Below are 22,025 nucleotides of genomic sequence, written 5' to 3'. Positions count from 1 at the left end.
GAGAAATAGTAAATCCATATATTTAAATATATTGTTTATAAGAAGTAACATTAATCATCTTATGAGTAATATTCTGTAATTCTATAACTAGAGTTATGCTGAAAGAGCAAAGCTGAAAAATTGCAAGATGCAGAAGACCTTTTTAACAAGAAAATATAGTACATTATTTTGGGTAACTTCTTTTTAAAAACAAACAGAATACATGCTATGGTCTTAAAATTCTGCTCTACAAGAATATAAAATGAGAAAAATAAAAGTCTCCTCCATCCCCCAGGTCTTATACTCCAGAGAAGACTAATATTAGCAATTGGTTGTATATATCCTTTGAAGAAAACATTTACGCCTATTATTTTTTTTAACACAAAAAGGACCATACTATAGTTACAGGCACATGTTTTTGCCTAAATAATAGTATTATCTTGAATTTTCACATCACTACTTGTTGTGTATGGGGGTTGGGTGGGAGCGTGGAGTATTACTAACTAACTTTATAGAGTTTTTAATACTTACACTGCTGTCTCCCATCACCTTGGTCTATTCCATACCAACGCTCTAGCACAGTTTTCACCATATCACCTTACTGTGATTGATTTTGGAAAAGCATGAGCAATCAGAACCTCTATACAGGTCATTCCATTTTTTTTTTTGGTCTCACCACATGGCTTGTGGAATTTTACTTCCCCAACCAGGGATCGAGCCCAGGCCCCCTGCAGTGGGAGCATGAAATCCTAACCACTGGACCGCCAGGGAATTCCCGCCCATTCTTAAAATACCCAAGGACTTAAGGCTACTAAAAGTATATCTGTTGGCTTTGGTGGGTTGCCCAGGAAATTTAACCACCATAATACTTGTTTCCATGGTGAAATGATTTCCTCTTATAAATAAAAATTTGAAGCAATATATTTATAAGTTAATGGCTGATAATGCTAGAACCAGAAATTTCTTTGCCTGAGAGTAGTGTTACAAGATAATCCTTTTGGGAAAAACTCTCTCTTAGCCCTTATTTAAAACATTAATGTGTACAAATAGCTAAAACAAATAAGCTAAGAGACTAGAGTGGCAGGAAGCAACTGAATTTATGTCCTAAGATGCTAAAAGATAGCTTCTTCCCTTCACTGTCATACTCCTGTAACAGAAAGTTTTATGCAGATACCTATAGGCAGATTAGGAAAAAAATGAAGATATGGGAGGTTGGCCAAAGAGGTTATCAGTTTTACAATTCAGCCATCAACATATTTAAAAGCTTTTAAGGTTTATATGCATAAACAATATATATGCATAAACATATTCAATGAAAAAAATTATTCCATTTCATCTAACAGTATCATCCTATACATTACCTTTCTTTTTTTGTGGCAGACTTTCACAAGCAGGACTTCCAGGGTAACAGAATTTTGTTCATTTTCTGAATTTTGTGATGGCTTATCTAAATAGAAAATCAATACTTTAAAATCTATTTTACACCTGATCTTAGCCAAAAGGCTGAGAAGTGATTAAAATCTATTTTTAAAAATAGTATTCATTTTCCTAAGAAGTCTGAGAATTTACAAAAAAGACTTCCTATAATGAAGTCTTCTCAGAAGTTTACTCGTTCCTTTTTCCCAAAATCAGTTTCAAATTTGACAAATCAGTTTCAAATTTGACAAATACAGTTAAGGCTTCTTAGTAGAAAGCACAAATGAAATAGTTCAGGAGAGGTTAACACACAAAATAAACATTAAAATTTTTTTTTCCTTCTTCTAAAATCTATTAGAAAAATTATTTAGTTTAAGATACATTTAAATTGAACTGGTTACTATTTTACATATTTCATTTCATTTTGAATGCTCAGATATTTAAACTAAAAGGCTCTTTTTGTTGTTGTTGTTTTGTTCTTTTTGTTTTTGCGGTACGTGGGCCTCTCACTGTTGTAGCCTCTCCTGTTGCGGAGCACAGGCTCCGGACGCGCAGGCTCAGCGGCCATGGCTCACGGGCCCAGCCACTCCGCAGCATGTGGGATCTTCCCGGACCAGGGCACGAACCCGTGTCCCCTGCATCGGCAGGCGGACTCTCTACCACTGTGCCACCAGGGAAGCCCACTAAAAGACTCTTTGATTTGATCAAAACTTATAACCAAAGGGATTTTAAAAAGTTTTCAAAAAATATTAAACATAAAACTTGCATGCCTAAATGGGATAGCAAAAATCAAGATATTATTTACTACCTAGGGAAATCTCTTGGTTTATAATGTTTAGGAAATTTAATTTTAAAGTAATAGTCTATATTCTCTATATCAATGAACAAAGGCTTCTGCAAATTAAGGTTCCAGAATACTTCCCTACAGCTTGTCTTTAATCCCAAAGGCATTAATAGTCCAAAAAACTTAAATATTTAATCATTCATTCATCAAGTTCCTAATATATCAAACTACTATGTACTTCTATATAGTTCTCTATATATTATAGATAAATCCATAAACATATACAGAAATAAAATAATTTTTGTTCTGAGATTTTGGACAATACTTCTTTCTACTTGAAAACACTCTTCTTACTCAGGGTGTATACATAAAATACATTTCAATCAGTCTCTTGAAAGTTGCATCCAGAATAAAAATAAATTAATATACCATAAAATAACCAAATATCTAAAATGCAGTAACAAAAATACTCTCTGAACAATACTCACCATGAAAATAGTACCCTAATAATCTTTGTGTATTCAATCTAAGCAGTCTCAAGTAGTAATTGCTAAACAAAAGTCTTCATTTAAAAACAAAAGAAAAAATAATCATATTTTAGGGATTGTGATGTTGCTTTTCTATCCTGATTTCTTAAAATAAAAAACTACGAATATACCTTGAATAGACAAGGGAGGCAATATATCTGCTTCTTTCCAACTTCCACTAATTTCAAAGTTATAATGGGAAATTATCTTCTGGAAATAGAAGTATCAACAGAGTTTACTTTCTCATTTACTTCAGTAATATCAAGAAAATAAAGTTCAAGTGAATTTGTGCAATTTTTGAACTTTTTTGTCATGTAGATGGGAAAGAAGTTTATCGTACCATGTTCCAGTTAATTTCAACTAATTAATTCAAGTAAATTTAATTACTATTAATTAATCAAATAATATTAATTAGTAAATATTATTCGATTAATATCCATAATGATTTCAGTGATGAATAATTTATATGTTTTATAGAAGCCCCTGAGAACAAAGGGCTAACAAACCTATAAAATTCAAATTATAAGCTTCTGAAGTATTAGAGTTCATGTACTTTTTAAGTATCACAGAAGACCAAGTATGATGAATGATTAGAAATATGAACTCTACAAGATGATTATAAATGATTTAGGAGGGAAAAAAACATGAAAATGCTACTGAGGTTACTTCTATATAAAAAAATAGAACAGATATAAGGCAAAACTAGAAGTAAAGTTATATTAACTGCTAATACAGATATGACCAGACTTCAAATTTCTTACATTAAAAACCTGATTAGTTATCAAACTGTTCTAATATAACCATTCTGCTTATTATTAAACTTTGTTTCTTACTAAACAATACCAAGGATGACCAACCTGACCTGTTTCTTATAAAGGTTTTATTCCACTACATGATTATTAAAGGATACACACACAAATTTAACATGGACAAGCCTGGAGGCATTTTATCCACTCTGAAACCAACTGAAACTTTACCCAGTACGTTTTCACCTCTTTTAATGAAGTAACATTTAAGACTATATAATTTTCTTTATATAATATCTAACACATTGATATATCCCATTGGTAGCAGTGGTTGTTTCAGTTGTTTTATTATTGTATTAAAAAAATACTCAAGGGCTTCCCTGGTGGCGCAGTGGTTGGGAGTCCGCCTGCCGATGCAGGGGACGCGGGTTTGTGCCCCAGTCCGGGAGGATCCCGCATGCCACGGAGCGGCTGGGCCCGTGAGCCATGGCTGCTGAGCCTGCGCGTCTGGAGCCTGTGCTCCGCAACGGGAGAGGCCACAGCAGTGAGAGGCCTGCGTACCGCAAAAAAAACAAAAAACAAACAAAAAAAAACTCAAAATGTTTATGCAGAAAAGGGTTCTACTCAGGAGACTCTTCACCTATTCCAGGTTCTAAGGCAATTAACTACAATTCTCATCATAAGTCTTTATAATTTAAAGTTCGAAACATGTTGGAAATAAAAAATCTAAGAAATTTAATTTCATTACAAGTCCTTCCCATTATTTTCTACTTACGATCTTTGGAAAGATGATGGCTCTGAGTTGGGTAAGATAATGTTACACACCATTTTTAAAACTGCAATACTTAGAGCCCTAAAAGGTACGGTTGAGCGGTAAGAGCTGGAATTTCATCTATTTAGATATGAGCCAGATGAAGCTAACGTTTACCTTCGCAAGAATGATCCCACACAGCACTGATTATTTTAATAATTTAAAAATCTACTTAAAACTTAAATAGATAGCAAGACAGCAATAAGAAAACCAGGCGATGAACACAACCTTATGTATAAAGTCTACTTACAATTTTTAAAAACTTTTAAGGCAGAGTTTCTTATTTATTTTTTTTATTTAAGTGTAGTTGATTTACAATATTGTGCCAACCTCTGCTGTACAGCAAAGTGACTCAGTTACACACATATATATTGACACATTCTTTTTTTTTTTTTCATTCTTTTTTTAAAGCCAGAGTTTCTTAAAACTTGTTCCTCAGACAACGTACTTCTGAATTACCTTGGTGCTTTATTAAAATGCAGACTCCTAAGCTCCACCAAAACCCTGCTAGATCTGAGTCCCTGTAGGGTCCAGGTATATGTATTTCAAACAAACTGTCAAAATGTTTCTACACACACTAAAATTTAAGAACTACTACTTTTAAAGTTTAATGAGTTGCAAGTTACCTCCTCCATATCCCACCATTGACCAAATAAAGCAATAATTGAAACTGCTGGAGAAATCCACTAAAGAGAAATTAAATTATCAACATCACCATCTTTTCCATTAAATATAATTTTATGAATTTACACGCAATTTTATTTTTCAGTCACAAAGGTGTTTTGTTGTAAGAATGCCAATATGTTTAAGTACATACCATTTTTGTGGAAGAAACCAGTAAATGTAAGCTGCAGATGAGCTGACAAGCTAAACAGAACAAAAAAATTTTATCACTTTAATATTCTATAATAAAAATAACCTAAACTGTAAAATATAACACTGAAAGCAAAGCTACTTCAGCTAATTTATAAATATTTGGCTGTCTAATTCTTAACTCTGTTCAAGCCCATGACCCCATGCTCTCCCTGTTAAGTATGACATCCAAAACAGTGTGTTTATACACATTAAAAACACACGTACACACACAAATAAAAACAAAAACACCAAAGAAGCAAGGCAGAAAAAAACAGACCACCAAATAACAGGCAAGATAATTTACTGTGCTTTAGTGTTCTACCTATAAAATGGGGACAGGTTTTCCCTTCCCACCCGTCAAAATGGTAGCTGAATCCAGGCAAAAGTGTTTGAGTATTTTCAAGCTACGGAAATTTAGCCTCCTAACAAATGATGCAGAACCATCACTTTCTACTTCAATTAGGGATGAAATATACAATCACAAATCTGCCATAGATTTGTAATTTACTGTTTCAACTTGTCATTTTCACTTTTAGTTTTAGAAGCAATGAAAAGGAAGCATAAACTATAATGATCCTTTTGTTTTGAAAAATATTTACTACCAATGGAAAAACTATTAAGTTGGGCTAGAATAAACAAAAACATCAACAGGCTTTTGTAGTACCTTTAAACTGGAAAAAGAGAAATCTGTCTCGTGATCAGGAGCCATTCATAACTTTCCAGAACAGATGTTGGGAAAAGGGAAGCAGTACTTTTACTCAAGAAATTGACTAAAGAATCAAAGTAAATAGCAGTAAAAGGGCAATAGGGATCAATAAAGGGTATGTTTTTGTTTTTTTTAAAATGATGGTGACAATCTACGCATTCTTATAATCAGAGGGGAAGAGTTATATAAAGACTTTGAGGCAAGAGAGCGTTAAGGAACAAGTAATGACTGGAAATGAGGACATATTATAAAGAGGTTAGCTTTGTAACTTTGCCCAGGACTCTTCTTCTTCTTAGAGAAACAGGAGGTAAGTGAGATATTTCAACAGAAGATGTGAGGATGCCTCTATTTTCTTAGTGAGGTAATCTATGAAAGTGTATGCTAAAAAAACTACAGAGTGGAGGTCCTGAAGGGCATTTCTAGAACAGTACTAAGAAAAGTATGCTAGGGTATCAGTAGAGAACAAAATGACTATGGTGGAGTAGAAGTGTAAGGGTCCAAGCAGAGTTAGAAAGCATAAACCCAGAAAGGAAAAACTAAGAATAGCAACTATAACTTAAGTATCAAGAAAAATAAAATGGGATTCTTGAAAACAGGTAATTCACGTATATTACTTTCTGACACATATCAGATACATTTCAAAAACACAGTGGGAGTGGGGAGTTGACTATAAATGGGGCATGAGAGAATCTGTAGGGTTTATCTTAATTGTAGTGGTTGTTACCTGATTGAATGCATCAGAACTATACACCAAAGAATGAATTGGAATGCATATAAATTTATACTTCAAAAAAAAAAGTACAGGGCTTCCCTGGTGGCGCAGTGGTTGAGAGTCTGCCTGCCGATGCAGGGGACACGGGTTCGTGCCCCGGTCTGGGAAGATCCCACATGCCGCGGAGCGGTTGGGCCCGTGAGCCATGGCCGCTGAGCCTGCGCGTCCAGAGCCTGTGCTCCGCAACGGGAGAGGCCACAACAGTGAGAGGCCCGCGTACCGCAAAAAAAAAAAAAAAAAGTACATTAAGGGGATCAACTGTAAAGGCGCTCAAAGGACTTTTTCAAGGTAATGAAAATGTTCTATATCTTAATTGTGGTTATGCTTGTGCGAATGCATACATTTGTCAAAACTCAAACTATATACTTACGGTGAGTGTATTTTATTGAATGTTAATTATACCCAAAGTTGATTTTTAAAAAGTGTATCTACCATCTATGAAATCTACGTGCCATTTTACTAAAAGATAATTAGCATTTTCCTATCAAAACTGTTCCATAAATGTAACCTACAATGCAGAATTGGTGAAACTCCAAAACAAAACTGAAAAGAAATATTCTACATTTTCCATGTTAGAAGATAATCCATTAGTCACAACCAGTCTATCCTATTCTTAATTGCTTCAGTTAAACCTACATACTAAGGCCAGGTAAATTTTCTTAAAATGACTTTGAATGAATCATTCCTTTCTACAATTTTCTAATGGGTCCCAAACTGTGAAATCTTTTGTCTTAACTGCTGTCTGTAATACGGTTCCCATTCCTTTTTACCTCTACTAAAGCCATATATAGGAAAGTAGAATAGGATGACAAAATCCAAGCTTGAATTCTGGCTCCAGGTATTAGCTGTGACCTGATATCTATAAAATGAGGAGATAACCTCTCTCAAGATTGTGAGGCTTGGATAAAATACTAAACAATCCATCAAAATACCCTTTCCCTTGGGCTTCCCTGGTGGCGCAGTGGTTGAGAGTCCGCCTACCGAGGCAGGGGACACGGGTTCATGCCCCGGTCCAGGAGGATCCCACATGCCGTGGAGCGGCTGGGCCCGTGAGCCATGGCCGCTGAGCCTGCGCTCCGCAACGGGAAAGGCCACAACAGTGAGAGGCCCGCGTACCACACACACACACACACAAAAAAACCCTCTCCCTCTTCTACAAAGACCCATCCCCAAACATCCCAGAGCTTAATTTCCTTTACAAACACTTGTATTTACCACTTTTTTGTCACAATTTTTTCACACACATTCTCTTTTGACATATCAGTGTCCTTAGCACCTAGCAGTGTCTTACAGAAAGGCACTCAACAAATGATTTTCAAAAGGATAATGATGTCCTCCCTAGAGTAATAAGATTTTTAAGTTCAGGGATCAGGACCCATTATACTGTAGTATTTATAATATTATTTACATAGTTTTTATACGGAATGTGATTCTAAGTTCCAGCTGTGAAATGACAGAAATACCTTGCATTGATCTACCCCAGAAAATATTTTAAATTAGTGTTATTCAAAACGTGGTCTGCAAACTGAGGTCATTCGGGAAACTGTTACCATTCCACAACAAGGCAAGAAGTTGAGAATAAGACTTTAACCACTTTCATAAAAATTTAACATTGCCGTAACATCCAAGTATGTGATCAGTACATTTACAAACGTATCCATCTACAAAAGACTGGAAATTAAAAACAAACAAAAAGGTCACCAAAGGATGGTCTGAGACAGTTTTAATTGCTACATTATAAGTTAAATAAGATGGCAAGCACATTCAGCCACCATTATAACGTTTCTTAGAGAAAAGGAATTCCAAATTTCAATTAACCAACTTAAAAAACAAACGGGAATGTGATTTGCTATGCATAATTTCCCCTCCTCCTTCCCTTCCTAAAAGTAAACACTCTTGATATGTACCTAGAATAAAATGTAACAATGAGGCCTAATTGATGGCTGAGTCCAAGGAAAAAGGGCAGTTTTCTTTCCCTTTGATTTACCCTCTTCCCTCTCTTGTGGCTACCGTGTCTACATTTTAACTGGTTAAACTGGATCAGAAGAAGAGAAGAAAGAAACATGGTCAGGCCTATTTAGTTTTAGGCAGCAAAGGATCTAGCTTAGATGATCAAGATAAGATATCAGATAAGGATTTGGTTCATCTTTGTGATGTGTTCCCTATCTGTATCTTAGGAAGCAAGCAATATGGCAATAGGAAACTAGAGGGGAATGTGAAATTTGGGGATAAGATTCTAAACACAAGTACCTGACAATTCTAAAGAAGTCTGCAGAATAAGGTTAAGTAAATTTAAATTCATAAGGGACTAACATTTTGAGATGAGAGGAAACTCAAATTTTAAGAACAGCCAGATCCCACAGAAGGACAAACATTTTTATGCAGGAAAGAAACCAAGATTAGTGCCTTGAATTTGTACACATTAATCTGATAGTGGCAGGTGTAAGGCTTCATTTCTAGGGTCATGGCGATATCACCTCAAAATAGCCCAAGTGTGATGATAAGCTATTTGGCATCTACACTATTACATTTCATGCTATGATGTATTATAAAGCTGAGGAATTGGTGACTGCATCAAGCCCATTATTCTGGAATCCAATGTCTCTTTCCAGGTTCAGACCTAAGGATGAGAACACTTTGCAGTGAGAAGATAAAGTTGAATGAGGGGTGGGAGTCCATTACATAAAAATGAATCACCTCCCAGAAGTATCGTAGACAGAACATAAAGGGATTATTGTAAAGCCAAAGATTATACAAGAAGGAACATTTTAAAAATTTGTTCCTATCTGGCCTCATTATATAGTGTATATATGTATACATATACATAATATATATGAAAACTGTAAATGTTAAGATAACTAGTGTTCTTATTAGTATATTGCTTCACACTGAAGACTGTATGTATCGAGCTGTTTCTAAAAGATGTTTATTTTCTTTAAGAGTGAAAAAAACAGCCACTGCATTCAGTAAAAAAGAAAGTCAATAGAGACATGATTGTTTTGGGGAAAAAAAATTTGTTCTTAAATACTTAGATTTTAAGAATCCTATGCGTTCAGTGGTGAATGATAAGGCATCTTCAGGAGTAGGTATGTACAAAGAAATCTATGGCCCAGATTCTAAAAAACGAACAAAACTTAAGTTTGAAAAGATGCTGATTTGAAAACAACTTCAAAACTTACAATCAAGACGGAACTGTTAAAAAAAAAAAGAGAAAGGGGAGGGAGGAAGACATCAGATCTTATTATGGTGGAAAAGACAATTAACTTACGAAGTAGCTTGAAGTTTTAAAAATGCAGCTAAATCTACAAAAGAGGTGGCTAGAGAAACACCATTAATGCAATATATCTATTTAAAATAATTTATGGCTTTCTTAGGATAAAGACCAACATCCTTAAATAGCCTACGAGGCTCTGCATTATCTGGTCATGGCCATCTGCTCTAGCCTCATCAAATGTCACTCTCCCTACTCTCTCTAGTCAGCGACTCTGGCCTCAAATGAGGTTATGTATAATATTCCCTTTATCGAGAATCACCTATTTGCTCACCCTCTATCCCCATTTTACTCCTATATTCATGTTTCAAATTTAAGCTCATTTCTTCAGGGAAGCCCTCACTGAACATCACTATTTCCAAATCCAACTCTCAAACAAGAGCTGATTCTCCTGCTTTATACACCCATAGTTTCCCTATGTGTACTTTTCTTTCCCAGCACTTATTTTATAATTATATTTATTATACAATTATGTCTTTTTCTCCTAAATGCCGTTAAGTTCCATACAGGCAAGGTCTTCATCTGTTTTGCTCATCATTATATCCCCTAGGACTTAGTATAGTGTCTGGAACATGGTACACTAAGGAAATGGGAATCCCAGAAAAAACTCCCAGACTTTGTTACAGTACAAAAAGATGATAAAAGGAAGATTACTAATTCAAAAGTTTAGGTTGTAATAACAACAACAAAAAGTGATGAAAGGTACTTTACCTTATCAACCTACTAAAAACATAGGTTTGAAAATATATCTAGTAGATGTTCTAGTTCAGTTACCTTTGGAGGGGATTTCTCCAGCTACTAACAGTGGACCAGGAACAGAAAATGATTAAGTGGAAATGCTTCTAATTTGACCACAGGAAATACTTTTGGAAGCAATTCCAATTTGGGAATCTTTTCATGATACCTTTCAGTCAGTGGAGATGCACTTAGAAGAGATATGACTAGAGAATTCCAAAATTGGTAGGATAAATAGCCCACGAGACACCCTGGGATCCTGCTAGAACAGAGAACTACAGAAAGATCAGAGATTTATACCAATAAACCATGGTGCTTGGTCAAAACTCCAAATAAATTCAAAACCCACAATGTATTGGCATGCCAGAAACAAGAGACGGAGAAGATAGAATATAAGGCATTATATCAGAAATTCTAAAAAGAAAATAAAGATATTTTAAATATACATAACCACACCAAAAGAGCAAGGAGAAAGATTAGGAAAAACCTGGAGACTAGAGGTCTGGTCACTAGACTATGTGAAAAACCTGGTCAAATAGTGTGAACACTATGAATTTCTAAAATTTGCTAATTGCTGTGGAGTTTTCAGAAGCCACTGTTCAAGAAAAGAAACAATCTTCATAGTTGGTGGGTGTTATGGTTGAGTTTTAAGGTTACAAATGCAATTCTGGTCTACTGTCACAAATGGATACCTTAAAGAAGTGAAAACCATGAAATGTCCCATGTTTCTTTTTTCTATCAGCTCCTTCCCCTAATAAATTTCTGCCATTATCTGCAACAAGTAAGACAAATATAGATCTAGAGTATAAAACACAAAAAAGATCCTGGGACACCAACTTTATTTTGCACAGACAATGCCAGGAATTTGGTTTTGTTTATAAGTCACTACAACTGTCATAAACAGGTCAGGCATTTGACTGTTCTAAGCTTTGGGCTGTAGTACTACAGAAATTTGGGGTATCTTGATATTCTCCTGGAACTCTGAGAATGAAATACATTAGGTTTGAGAGTGGAGACATTAAAACTGTGGAAGTACTAAAAGAACATGAGTTCCAGTGGAAGATATCCAGATAGTAGCTACTGAACAGACCCAGGATCCAATTAAACTGAACAAGATCTCTATGTTTGAGATGGTAAAGAATAAAAATATAGATGGAAATACCTTTTTGTATATGATTAAAGATTTTAATGTCTACTAATTAACGACATGGAACAACGAAGGTTTATTTTGTTCTCTCAGAGAATTTGCCCATAGATTTTACAAGTAAAGTTTTAAAATGCTGGCATTATATACTGGTGTCCAGAGAACTTCTTACAATCCTATGTGATAAGTTTAGTAGACCTATTGGTCTACTAAACCAATTATGCCTAATCTGAGATGAGAAATACACTGAAGAAATTTAATAATATAGGGCCTTGGGGGTAAACTTAAAATGAAGCAATTTCTCAATTAACTTTAGTGACTCGGGGAGCAACAATGAGACATTCATAAAGATGGGGGCCGGAGGGGGTGGTTGAAGCACCTAGTACAGTAACTCAGTACCTCCTGGGCCTAAAGTGCCTCACTGGGTATTAAATAAGCATGGTCAGCTCCAACAGAGTTAGGTCTGTTTCAAAAAAAAAAAAAAAAAAAATCTTGGGTGTTGAAATGACCAACTCACTGGTCCCAGCTAGATCCTAGAGAATGAAAAAGTTGTTTTTCAAAATTACAAGCAGGAATTCTATGCAACCCTCTGATGTTTCTGTGAGTTGGTTAACAATACCCCTGTTATAGTACTGGCCTAGCTATTGAACCCAATGGGTCAAAAGAAATATAATTATTGGGTGAGTGATTATTCAGAGAGAACTGACCAGTATAATCTATCTTCCTCACAACACACACTATAAAGGAAGTTCTGTAATATTTATCAAAGCCAGTGTCACAATGAGATAGTAGTAAGGTTTAGCAGTGATGAAGGTGGAACCCTGATGGGGAAGATGAAGAAAAGGGTCAAGTTTTCTTCTTCTTGGTTCATTCTTCCTTCTCACATGAGCCCTGAAAGACCTGGAGGGCAAACTATTAAGGTGTTTATGAGAAAAGAAGTGAGGATGTCAGGTCAGGCTCTGACTACAGCTTTATACTTTAAGTTAAAAAGGCCCTGAGGATCCCAAAAGCTCTGTCCAGGGTAGGTGAACAGCCAACGGTCTGGAATAGAAATTCAAGCAAAGAATAGAGAGGGCATGCACTGGGAATATTCTCAGTCTTTTTAAACCTGTATTGTAAGGTATTCCTTGGGCAATAATAGATTAGGTAAAGATTTGGGAATGGACTATCAGTTTATTTACAAATCAAGATTGCCTAGATATGGAAATATAAATTACACTTCAGTTCTACAAGACTGCAAATACTGATATAAAAATTTTTAAATGCAATAAAAAAATTCCAGTAACAAAATAACCTAATTGAAAAGGTGAACTTAAAATAAAAGCAATTGAAAAATGATATCTTATACTAGTCACAAAAATGAGAAAGTATAAATGAAGCATCATTAAGTCAGTGTACATCCTATCTAAATTGGTAAGATATGATTTAAAACTTCAAGAGAAAAAGAAAAATCCATGTGGCAATTTTCCCAATTCCATTTTTTTTTAATCTAGTATTTTTAGTTCTACATTCTTCCTAAAAGTAGTCAATGAATAAACAAATACCACCCAAGTCCCTGTTTCTCTTTAGAATAATATTCAACTTTCTTTAGTTTACATATGAAACAATAAATAGAAGCATACTGTCGAGGAATGGAAGCATACTGTGTAGCCTAGGCAGATATTAGACTAGTCAGAACATTTAGGGATTAGTTCTGGGTAACACATGTGAAAACAGACAATAAGATTCCATCCAAAGGGCCAGGTTTCTGAAACTATCATGTGATAAACATATTTCAAATATAAACTAAAGTTAAGAATATTTTGCCTGAAAGATGTAAATAAGAGCAAGGACAAGATGGGAAAAAAAGAGACAGAGCCTCTCTCAGAATTGTAGATGATCACTTAGAAGAGATGTGATGTTGTGAAGCACCTGGCACAGCACCTAGCATATACATTGAGTATTCCATAAAAAATGAGTCTCCATCATTCTTTAGATGAGGTAGTAGGATTAATACTAACTACAGAAGTTACAGAAACTTTGATTCAGAATGCAAGAAATTGGTAGTAGAGAAAAACAATAATGAACAGAACTGCCTTAGAAAACAGTGAGTTCCCAGCATTAGAGATATTCAAGATGAAGCTTAAGAACTGATTCTCTGCCAGGGATGCTACAGAAGAAGTAATCCCTGATTTGTGTATGAGTTTGGACCAACTGACATCTAAGGTTCATTCTAACTCCTTACAATATTGAGGTGATCACTAGGAAAATGATCTCTGTACTTTTTCCTCTTTCCTCAAGTATGTCACTTAATGTAAACTTATAGGTTATCTTACCTATGAGATTCTTGCTCTCCTTTCATTTTCTCTACTTTTGATAACATATCATCAACTTTAAATGTTTTCCTGGAAGAAACAGATAAACAAAATAATCACTTCTCAACTGGGAAAAACAAACAGATTACACTTTATTGTCACTATAATAGGCAAGTTGGAGATCTGATTTTATTTATAATAAGATAAATTATGGGATGGTTAGCCGTAACAATGAATACTATCGAGACAGTGTATGTTGTAATACAGCAAACAAGTCTTCAAGTCCCATCTCAAATGCTAACTTTTCCACGAAACCTTTTGTAATTATTCCCAAACCAGAGTGATTTTTCCCTACCTATGGCACTTGGTTTACATTTATTTTGACATTTAGTCTCCTAAATGTGAAACTTGCATAAATATTTTATTTCTACTAGATTACTAGCTCCTGAAGGGCAGAGATTTGTTTTCTTCAAGGAAAGCCACATAGTGCTTGGCATATTGCCTTATACTTGGTAGGTGTTCAAGCATTTGTTGGACTGAGCCAAACAAATGCAAATTATGTATATTTTGAAACACTCATATTTCCATTAAGTAACCTGACAAATATGGATATTCCATAGAACAAATATGAAGTTAGTAAAACACACTCAAAGATCAGCAGCAATGGCTAAAGTTAAGTATGTCATTTTAAAGAGATGGTTGTCACCATCATGAAAAAAATTTGAAGTTTAAAGGACATACCCATCAAATCATAACAAAATTATCAGCTTTTAACTTAACAACTTTAAGAGAAAAAAGTAATTTCCAATAAAACAGAAGCTTATATTAAGAATAATCACACACCTAGCAAGCAATTTAAGAATGAATGGATTCTAAAACAAGCCTCATCTTAGTTCTTAAGGTGCTCTACTATATACATTTTCTAGAAGCTGAAAGACTAGACCCATATATGTTAACTGGAAACAAATATTTCTATTTATACTCATATATTTTCTTCAAATTTAGAACTTGGAAAGATTCATGTATTCTTGTAAATTTTGAATTCAGATATTAGAAATTACTAATATGCTCATTCCTCAAAAACAGCTATTGTACTCAACTACTATAATAAAAATTATCAGTAGAGAAATGTTAATGTAAATATATTGTAGTAAAACACTGATAGGAAGAGCAGAATTGATACGATCTATATTTCAGGTGAATAAATAGCCTCCATTAACAAAAGATCTTTTTTATAAAAAAGCTTCTCTCTTTACCTTTAGAGTTACTGAAAACCTCAATATCAAAGTCTCACCCAATAAAGCATAGTAAGGAGTTCTTTATGAAGGATGGCAGGCAATACATTTTCAATCTCCATAGATAAGAGAGAAGAAAGAAGAAAAATGTAGGATTCTTTTAGGCTAGTTACAAAGAACTTTTCAGTATAAATACTGAAATGTACTACTGAGGAGGGTTGTAAAGTTACTGAAAACTTTTTAGAATAATATGTTTATCTTTGTGTAATGATTAAGAAGAAACCCTGTCTGTAGGAAGAAAAGTTAAGACTGTAGGTCACAAGGTTCACCTCTTCCAACTTTATGGAGTTGTACATAGGAAAACTGAATATTAACAACCATTTGAATAGATCATACAGGTAACCCAGCATTCCTTAGGAAAAACAAACTGTATAGGCAACTACATAAAAGCAGCCCCACCTCCCAACACCAAGTATTTGTTTCTTTAGAAAGGTACTGCTACTGTAGCTCAGATTTAACAAGGGAAATAGTTATCAAAAGGTCATCATAAAGGAGAATATTCTTAAAATTCAAGAAAATTTTTTGGGGAGGATTCAGAAACAGCTTACATAAAACCTACTAAAATGGATTCAATAAAAGATGCCGTTGTCCTCACCAGTATTTCCACTGTGCCAGTGTAGTGTCAGCCTACAGAATGTGAATACCTCTATGAAGTGCAACTAAAGTAAAAGGCAAGTTTAACAAATATATCAGATTTAATGTTACACCTGCTTATACAACTTCCAAAGGAGTGATAAGTGTACTCCAACAATGAATATTATGTTATTGTGTAACAGTACAAAAGGAGTTCCAAAAACATTCTAAGCAAAGGTATTGTACTAAAAGCAATTCTGTAAAAGCAGTTCCAAAAACATTTGGAACAAAGACTACTATCACTGGGCTGAATTCATCACCTTCCAAATTCACCAAGTACTTTGAAAAGGACAGCGCTCATTTGAAGATATTAAGTTGTAGCATAATTTGTTAAAAATCAGTCTTATTGTCTTATATACGCCAGGCATACAACAAAAGAATTAAGTGATTCCTAACGCATTTTTACACGGAAGTAAACTAAATGGAATGTATATGTTTCTTGGCTGGCAAACTGCTTCGAAACTGTCCCAAAGGACAATTTTTTACCTAAGGGGTACTAAATTAAGAAAGTTCATTTCTACTGCCATGCTTTTAAAATTGCCTCCACTCATTAGCAGACAACAGAAATGTATCCCACAATGAGGCAGTCAAATAGTCTAATAAACAAATATGATGTATATTTTTTAATCCACTTATGGATTAAACTCAAATTTATTCTGAAAACACTTTATCACTTTAAAATTAAAATCGGGGGCTTCCCTGGTGGCGCAGTGGTTGAGTCCGCCTGCCGATGCAGGGGACACAGGTTCGTGCCCTGGTCTGGGAAGATCCCACATGCCGCGGAGCGGCTGGGCCAGTGAGCCATGGCCACTGAGCCTGCACGTCCGGAGCCTGTGCTCCGCGACGGGAGAGGCCACAACAGTGAGAGGTCCGCGTACCGCAGAAAAACAAAAACAAAAACCGGGCAGCATTCTAGATGATAACTGAAGTACTTAAAAAAAATTTTTTTTGGCCGCACCTCAACATGTAGGATCTGAGTTCCCTGACCAGGGATTGAACCTGCGCCCCCTGCAGTGGAGCCTGTGCTCCGCGACGGGAGAGGCCACAACAGTGAGAGGCCTGCGTACAGCAAAAAAAAAAAAAAAAAAAAACTAAAAGAAAAAGTTTACTACTTAATCAAATTCTCCTAGTTTTATAGAGTAAATCAAGGGTCTGCAAATTATGGACCATCGGCCAAATCCAGGCTGCTGTCTGTTTCTGCACAGCCCATGAGCTAAGAATGGTTTTTACAGATAAAACATTTGCAAGTGATTTGATAACAGAGAATACTAACTCTAAATCCCAATTAAGCTAAATGTTATCCCTCCCACCCCACCCCGAAAAAATAAAAGAATCCCACATTTCTCACTAGTAGGCACATATTACAAAACACTGTACTCCCTGGCTCCAGTGGTTAGGACTTGGCGCCCTCACTGCCAGGGCCGAGGTTCAATCCCTGGTCAGGGAACTAAGATCCCAAAAGCTGCACAGCAACCACCCCCCACCACCACCAAAAAAAAAAAAAAAAAAAAGAAAAGAAAAAAAAAGAAAACACTGCACTCAATTATTATGTTTTGAATTTCATCAATAAAAAAATTTGTTGATATTCATTTTCTCTTTTTGTGTAAGTACCTACATACTACGTAATATCCTCAATTCCGTTTCCTGGACCACAAAGCCTAAAGTATTTACTATCTGGTCCTTTAGAGAAAAAGTTTCCTGAATCCTGGCATACAGCAGACAGGTAAAGAGCTGACATAATTCTGCTGCCTAATCCATCACCTTCTTCCTAGTTATTTAGGCACCTGGCAGGTTTCACCCGTTAAATGCAACGCGCGCGCGCTCTTTCTCTCTCTCTCTCTATTCAGAAAGATTACCAGATGACAAATAGTTGTAACATTTCAATCCTTCAAAAATACATCTAGATATATCTACAAAGCTAAACTATGTCTCGCTGTAAAAAACGCGGTGCTTATTTAATAACCAGTAGGAGTCTCCAAAGGAGTTTAGTTTCAAAGTTTACTGAAAAGCTTAATGGTTTTACAAAGTCAAGACTATAACAATACCAAATGCTTAGTAGAGGTTCTCTCCTTTAAATTTAAAGTTCTTCACTTGATATGCTCAGTAAATAATCATGGGTGCAGAACAAGAAACTACCATTCTATAATTATATATGGTTAAATGTTACAAAGCAAAAACAAGCTCTCTGACACCTTCAGATTCCACTTTAAGACTAGGCGATTAAGATTAAGAAATTTTTAAAGACATTCCTCCTACTGACTTCAAAAGTATTTCCCTTTTAATAAGACAACCACCAAAGATATAAAATGAGACTTTCTGAACCTATCATCATAGAAGTGAATTCTTTATTGTTAAGAACATATAAGAAATATTCAGACATTAACTGTTAAATTTATGTATCAAAGATAATTCCCATGAGCCCTTTAGTAAATATTTAAATCCTCAACTTCTACCAAACTTGAAAATAACTATTAGCACAGAGTAAAAAAATTAGTCAGTAAAATCACTTCATTTACTCCACTACCAAATCATTTGTTAGGAAAAAACTGGCGATCAACTGGGATTTACAAAAATGATACTATTAAAAATCACTTTGCAACCAATTCACTCTTTCACCTCAGTTTTCATATTTAATCTTTCAGTAGAAATCATACTTTAAAACAAAATTTTAACATGGTTTGAACAACTTGAAATAAGATTCATAAAATGTACCTTTTGATGTTTGTTCTGGAGTTTCGATGAGACATGTAAGTAAGAGTTCTATGCAAAAATATTGGCTATAAAAAAAGTTAAAATATTAAAATTAAATAGGTGAAATTCTAGGAAAAAAATAATACCAGTAAATTTTGTTGATTACTTACCGCTATAAGATTTCGCGTTCGAAGAAACCTATAGATCTGCGTTGGTTCTAGGTAACAGAAACAAAATCCAAAGTTATCTAAATTTACTCATACTTAAGTTGTTAAGAAAATACCAACCCAGCCCATGTTATAACCAATATAAACCAATAACCTATTAGTGAAACTATGTAGTGAATATTTACATCAAGAAAATAAGTATGCACAATTAGATCAAAAGACATTCAATATATAGCATACATTCACAAAATGCATCTACATTTACTTTAAAGTTTCTCTACAATCTAGTTCTTAAACCTTGCATTTCTAAGGCAGCTATTTTTAAACCAGTCTGTATGCAGAACTGAAAAGAAGCAGTTACATTCATTTAACTTAGTTAATTTAAACTATTTATACCCTATCTACTTCTAAAAAGTAGCTAAAAGGAGGTAGTTGGATTCAGTAAAAGAACTCTTTATTGAAGCCAAATAACAAAATAAAATGTTCACTTTTTAACTGGTCTTTTCAAAAGTCCGTACAGTAGTCAGCCGAAATGGAATAAAACCGTTACCTTGATAGATGTCCTAATACAGATATAATCAAAGTGAAATCCAAGACGTAAGTTAGCTAAAATTTTCGATGAATATTGCTAGTTATAGTTCAAGTTTCTATTTTGCTCAGTGTAAATATTACCTCAGTATATAAATACTACCTCAACACATATTTTTAAAGTAACAGATTCCCAAAGTGTTTTTAATGCTGTTTAGTTAAAATCTTGTTATAAAGGACTTAGGTTACAGATAGAAAGTATTTTATATACAAGTACCATAATACCAGGTACATTAATGACCTGTTAGTATTATGTTTCTTTAAATAAAGCAGTATAAAAATGACCTAATATGACTAACTGTATTAGTAAATACATCAAAGCATATAAACTTCTCAGAAACTAAGATCAATATTAGAGAAGAATCAAGTTGTTTTGTGACCATATCTAACTCTTAATGACAGTTCATCTCTCTAAAGTAGACTCATCGAAAAAGCAAAACAGCTAAAACTTTCTTGCAGGATTTGTCTTCTCACAACATTTAGAAAGAATTTTTTAAATTTCCACTTAATCTTCAGTTAGTTTAGTTTCAAATAAACTAAAAGGAGATGAGATGTTTTAGAAAGGCTGCAAACATGTATGTTTACTGTCATCACTGTGCTTTAGTTCTCCACCATTATTTCCAACTGAAAGCCTCTCCAGATTTCTGAAAGTATATTGAGCAAACGCTAGAATAATGTGAATCTTTCTCAAGCAGGTTCAATACTAATTTCAATAAAACCCGAAATTCCTTGTATTAAATTCCAATTAGAATTTCATGAAGCACTAATGAGAGAGAATGAAAGAAGGGTATTAAACAACGTAATACATCTTTCCAAGAACAGCTGATACCATGCCCTTAACATATGCCACAAAAAAATTGTAAATAAAGACATTGAGTGGTAGAGCTGAGTTTATTCAAGTCTCTGTAAGATATCTAGCTATTAAAGGTCATCCAAATTACAACATCCGTACAAAAGCAAAGAGAAAAACAATCAGGATGTAATATTCATTAAAGAACAGTTCAGATTACTCATAGTCATGACATTTCTTATATATTCTATTGTTTCTTTCCAGACACCTTGCCCCCCTTCCCAAATTAAGTCGTAGCTTTGCCCTCCAAACAGACCTCAAAAACAGAAACTGACAACAGAAAATGGCCCGAAATTAAGACAACTACAAACGGGCAGAATTCCGAAATCGTCTAGAGAGAAATAAGATGCTTAAACACTGCCTGTCTCAGTTTACGTACCCATGAAACGGGTGGAAAGATGTGAAAGGTGCAGAGCATCAAAAGGTGCCATGTTAATGCACCAAGTTAGTGCGAAGGCATTTCAGACTAATGACAATTTGGTCGATTTTACTGCACTCCTCTCTTCACGGGCTTAATTTTGCTCCTCTAAACCTACAACCGACAGCCTTGTACTTCTATAGTACGGAAGGCATGAAAGAAAGCAAGAACTAGTCCTGAGATCTGACGGTAGATCCAACTGTACAGTCCAACTGTGACCTCCCCACCTAAAAAGCAGCCTGCTCTCCACGCGGGGCCCCATGCCTCAGCTCGCGTGTAAATCTTCGGGGAGGCACGAACCTCACCTGGACCCCCTAGTCCACCTCCCCCAAAGGCCCTAGACTTCGGGCCCCCTCGAGCCGTAACCCCGGAAGGCGGAACGGCCCCCTCAATTTCGCCCTCCACTCCCGAATCAAACCGACTACCGGTGAGGAAGGGGGTCCCAGCACGAGTGTCCCGGCCCCCTAACGCTGCAAGAGTGGGGATTCCTGCCCTCAAAGCCTTCATCACACTCACTCTCAAAGGCCTGGAGGAAAAGCTCGTGGTCAGCCTGGACGTGCTCCATTTTCGGCTTCTTCACCGGTAACACCGCGGCCCCCGCCGCTGCCGCCACGGAGGAGGAGGAGGAGGCCGAGTAACTGCCGCCGCCTCCACAGCCCCCGCCGCTGGATTTGCCGCCCGACGCCGTCGCCGCCGCCACCGCCGCCGAACCCCCGAAGCCGCCTCCCCCGGACCCCGCGCTGGGCCCCGAGCCGCCCCCTCCCCCACCGCCGTGCTTCTGAGGCGCCATCGCGGTTCCTGCCTCCTCCCCCCGCCAGCTACCCGCCGGGCGGCCCCGGAGAGTAAGCGCCGGCAATACCAACCGCTCGCCCCAGCAGGCTCCGGCGGACCGAGGGGGGAAGGAGGAGAGAGGGGAGGAGAGGGGAAGGGAAGGGAGGAGGAGAGGAGGGAAGGAGGGAGGAAAAAAAAGTGTCTCCTCCTGAGAGCCCCGCTCCGCTCGGGAGACCGCTCACCCTAGCCTGGCCTCGCTCCGCCCACTTCCCCCGCCCGGCGCTCTGATTGGCCGGCGGGAGCGCGCGCCGCCCGGCCGCCCAGCCTGTTGGCCCGCGGATTCCCCCGTCAGTCACGCGGAGGCGCTTCTCGCGGAGGCGCGGCTTGGTTGGCCCGTGCGCGCTGCCGATCGCGGGCCCGGCCGCCTCTTTGAACTGAATTCGCGGGAAAATTAGGGGTCGGAGCGGCCTTCCTGCTGGCCCCGGTGCATTGTGGGGAGAGAGGGACCCAGCGAGCGGCTTAGGGAGCCGTTTCTCGCCTTATGAGCGTCGTCAGTCGCCGCCCCCGTGGGA

At 36.5% G+C, this 22,025-nt stretch overlaps 1 protein-coding gene across 2 annotated transcripts in view; it reads right to left on the bottom strand.

The window, feature by feature from the left end:
* The window catches only part of SUZ12 (SUZ12 polycomb repressive complex 2 subunit), a 39,240-nt gene extending 17,516 nt beyond the window's left edge, over nucleotides 1-21,724 (bottom strand). The window contains exons 1-6 of one of the 2 annotated variants that reach the window (XM_067715506.1): nucleotides 21,199-21,724; nucleotides 18,830-18,876; nucleotides 18,681-18,745; nucleotides 14,062-14,130; nucleotides 5,081-5,130; nucleotides 1,341-1,426 (exon numbers count right to left, since the gene is read on the bottom strand). In XM_067715506.1, the coding sequence (XP_067571607.1) occupies nucleotides 1,341-1,426; nucleotides 5,081-5,130; nucleotides 14,062-14,130; nucleotides 18,681-18,745; nucleotides 18,830-18,876; nucleotides 21,199-21,472 (591 nt within the window). In that variant the 5' untranslated portion in view covers nucleotides 21,473-21,724. The remainder of the gene's footprint in view (nucleotides 1-1,340; nucleotides 1,427-5,080; nucleotides 5,131-14,061; nucleotides 14,131-18,680; nucleotides 18,746-18,829; nucleotides 18,877-21,198) is intronic. The other variant, XM_067715507.1, reaches the window with a different exon arrangement.
* Between the last annotated feature and the right edge of the window lie 301 nt (nucleotides 21,725-22,025).

Source organism: Pseudorca crassidens, chromosome 19, assembly GCF_039906515.1.
Source record: "Pseudorca crassidens isolate mPseCra1 chromosome 19, mPseCra1.hap1, whole genome shotgun sequence".
Classification (NCBI taxonomy): domain Eukaryota; kingdom Metazoa; phylum Chordata; class Mammalia; order Artiodactyla; family Delphinidae; genus Pseudorca; species Pseudorca crassidens.
This window is presented reverse-complemented; position numbering and strand designations above follow the sequence as displayed.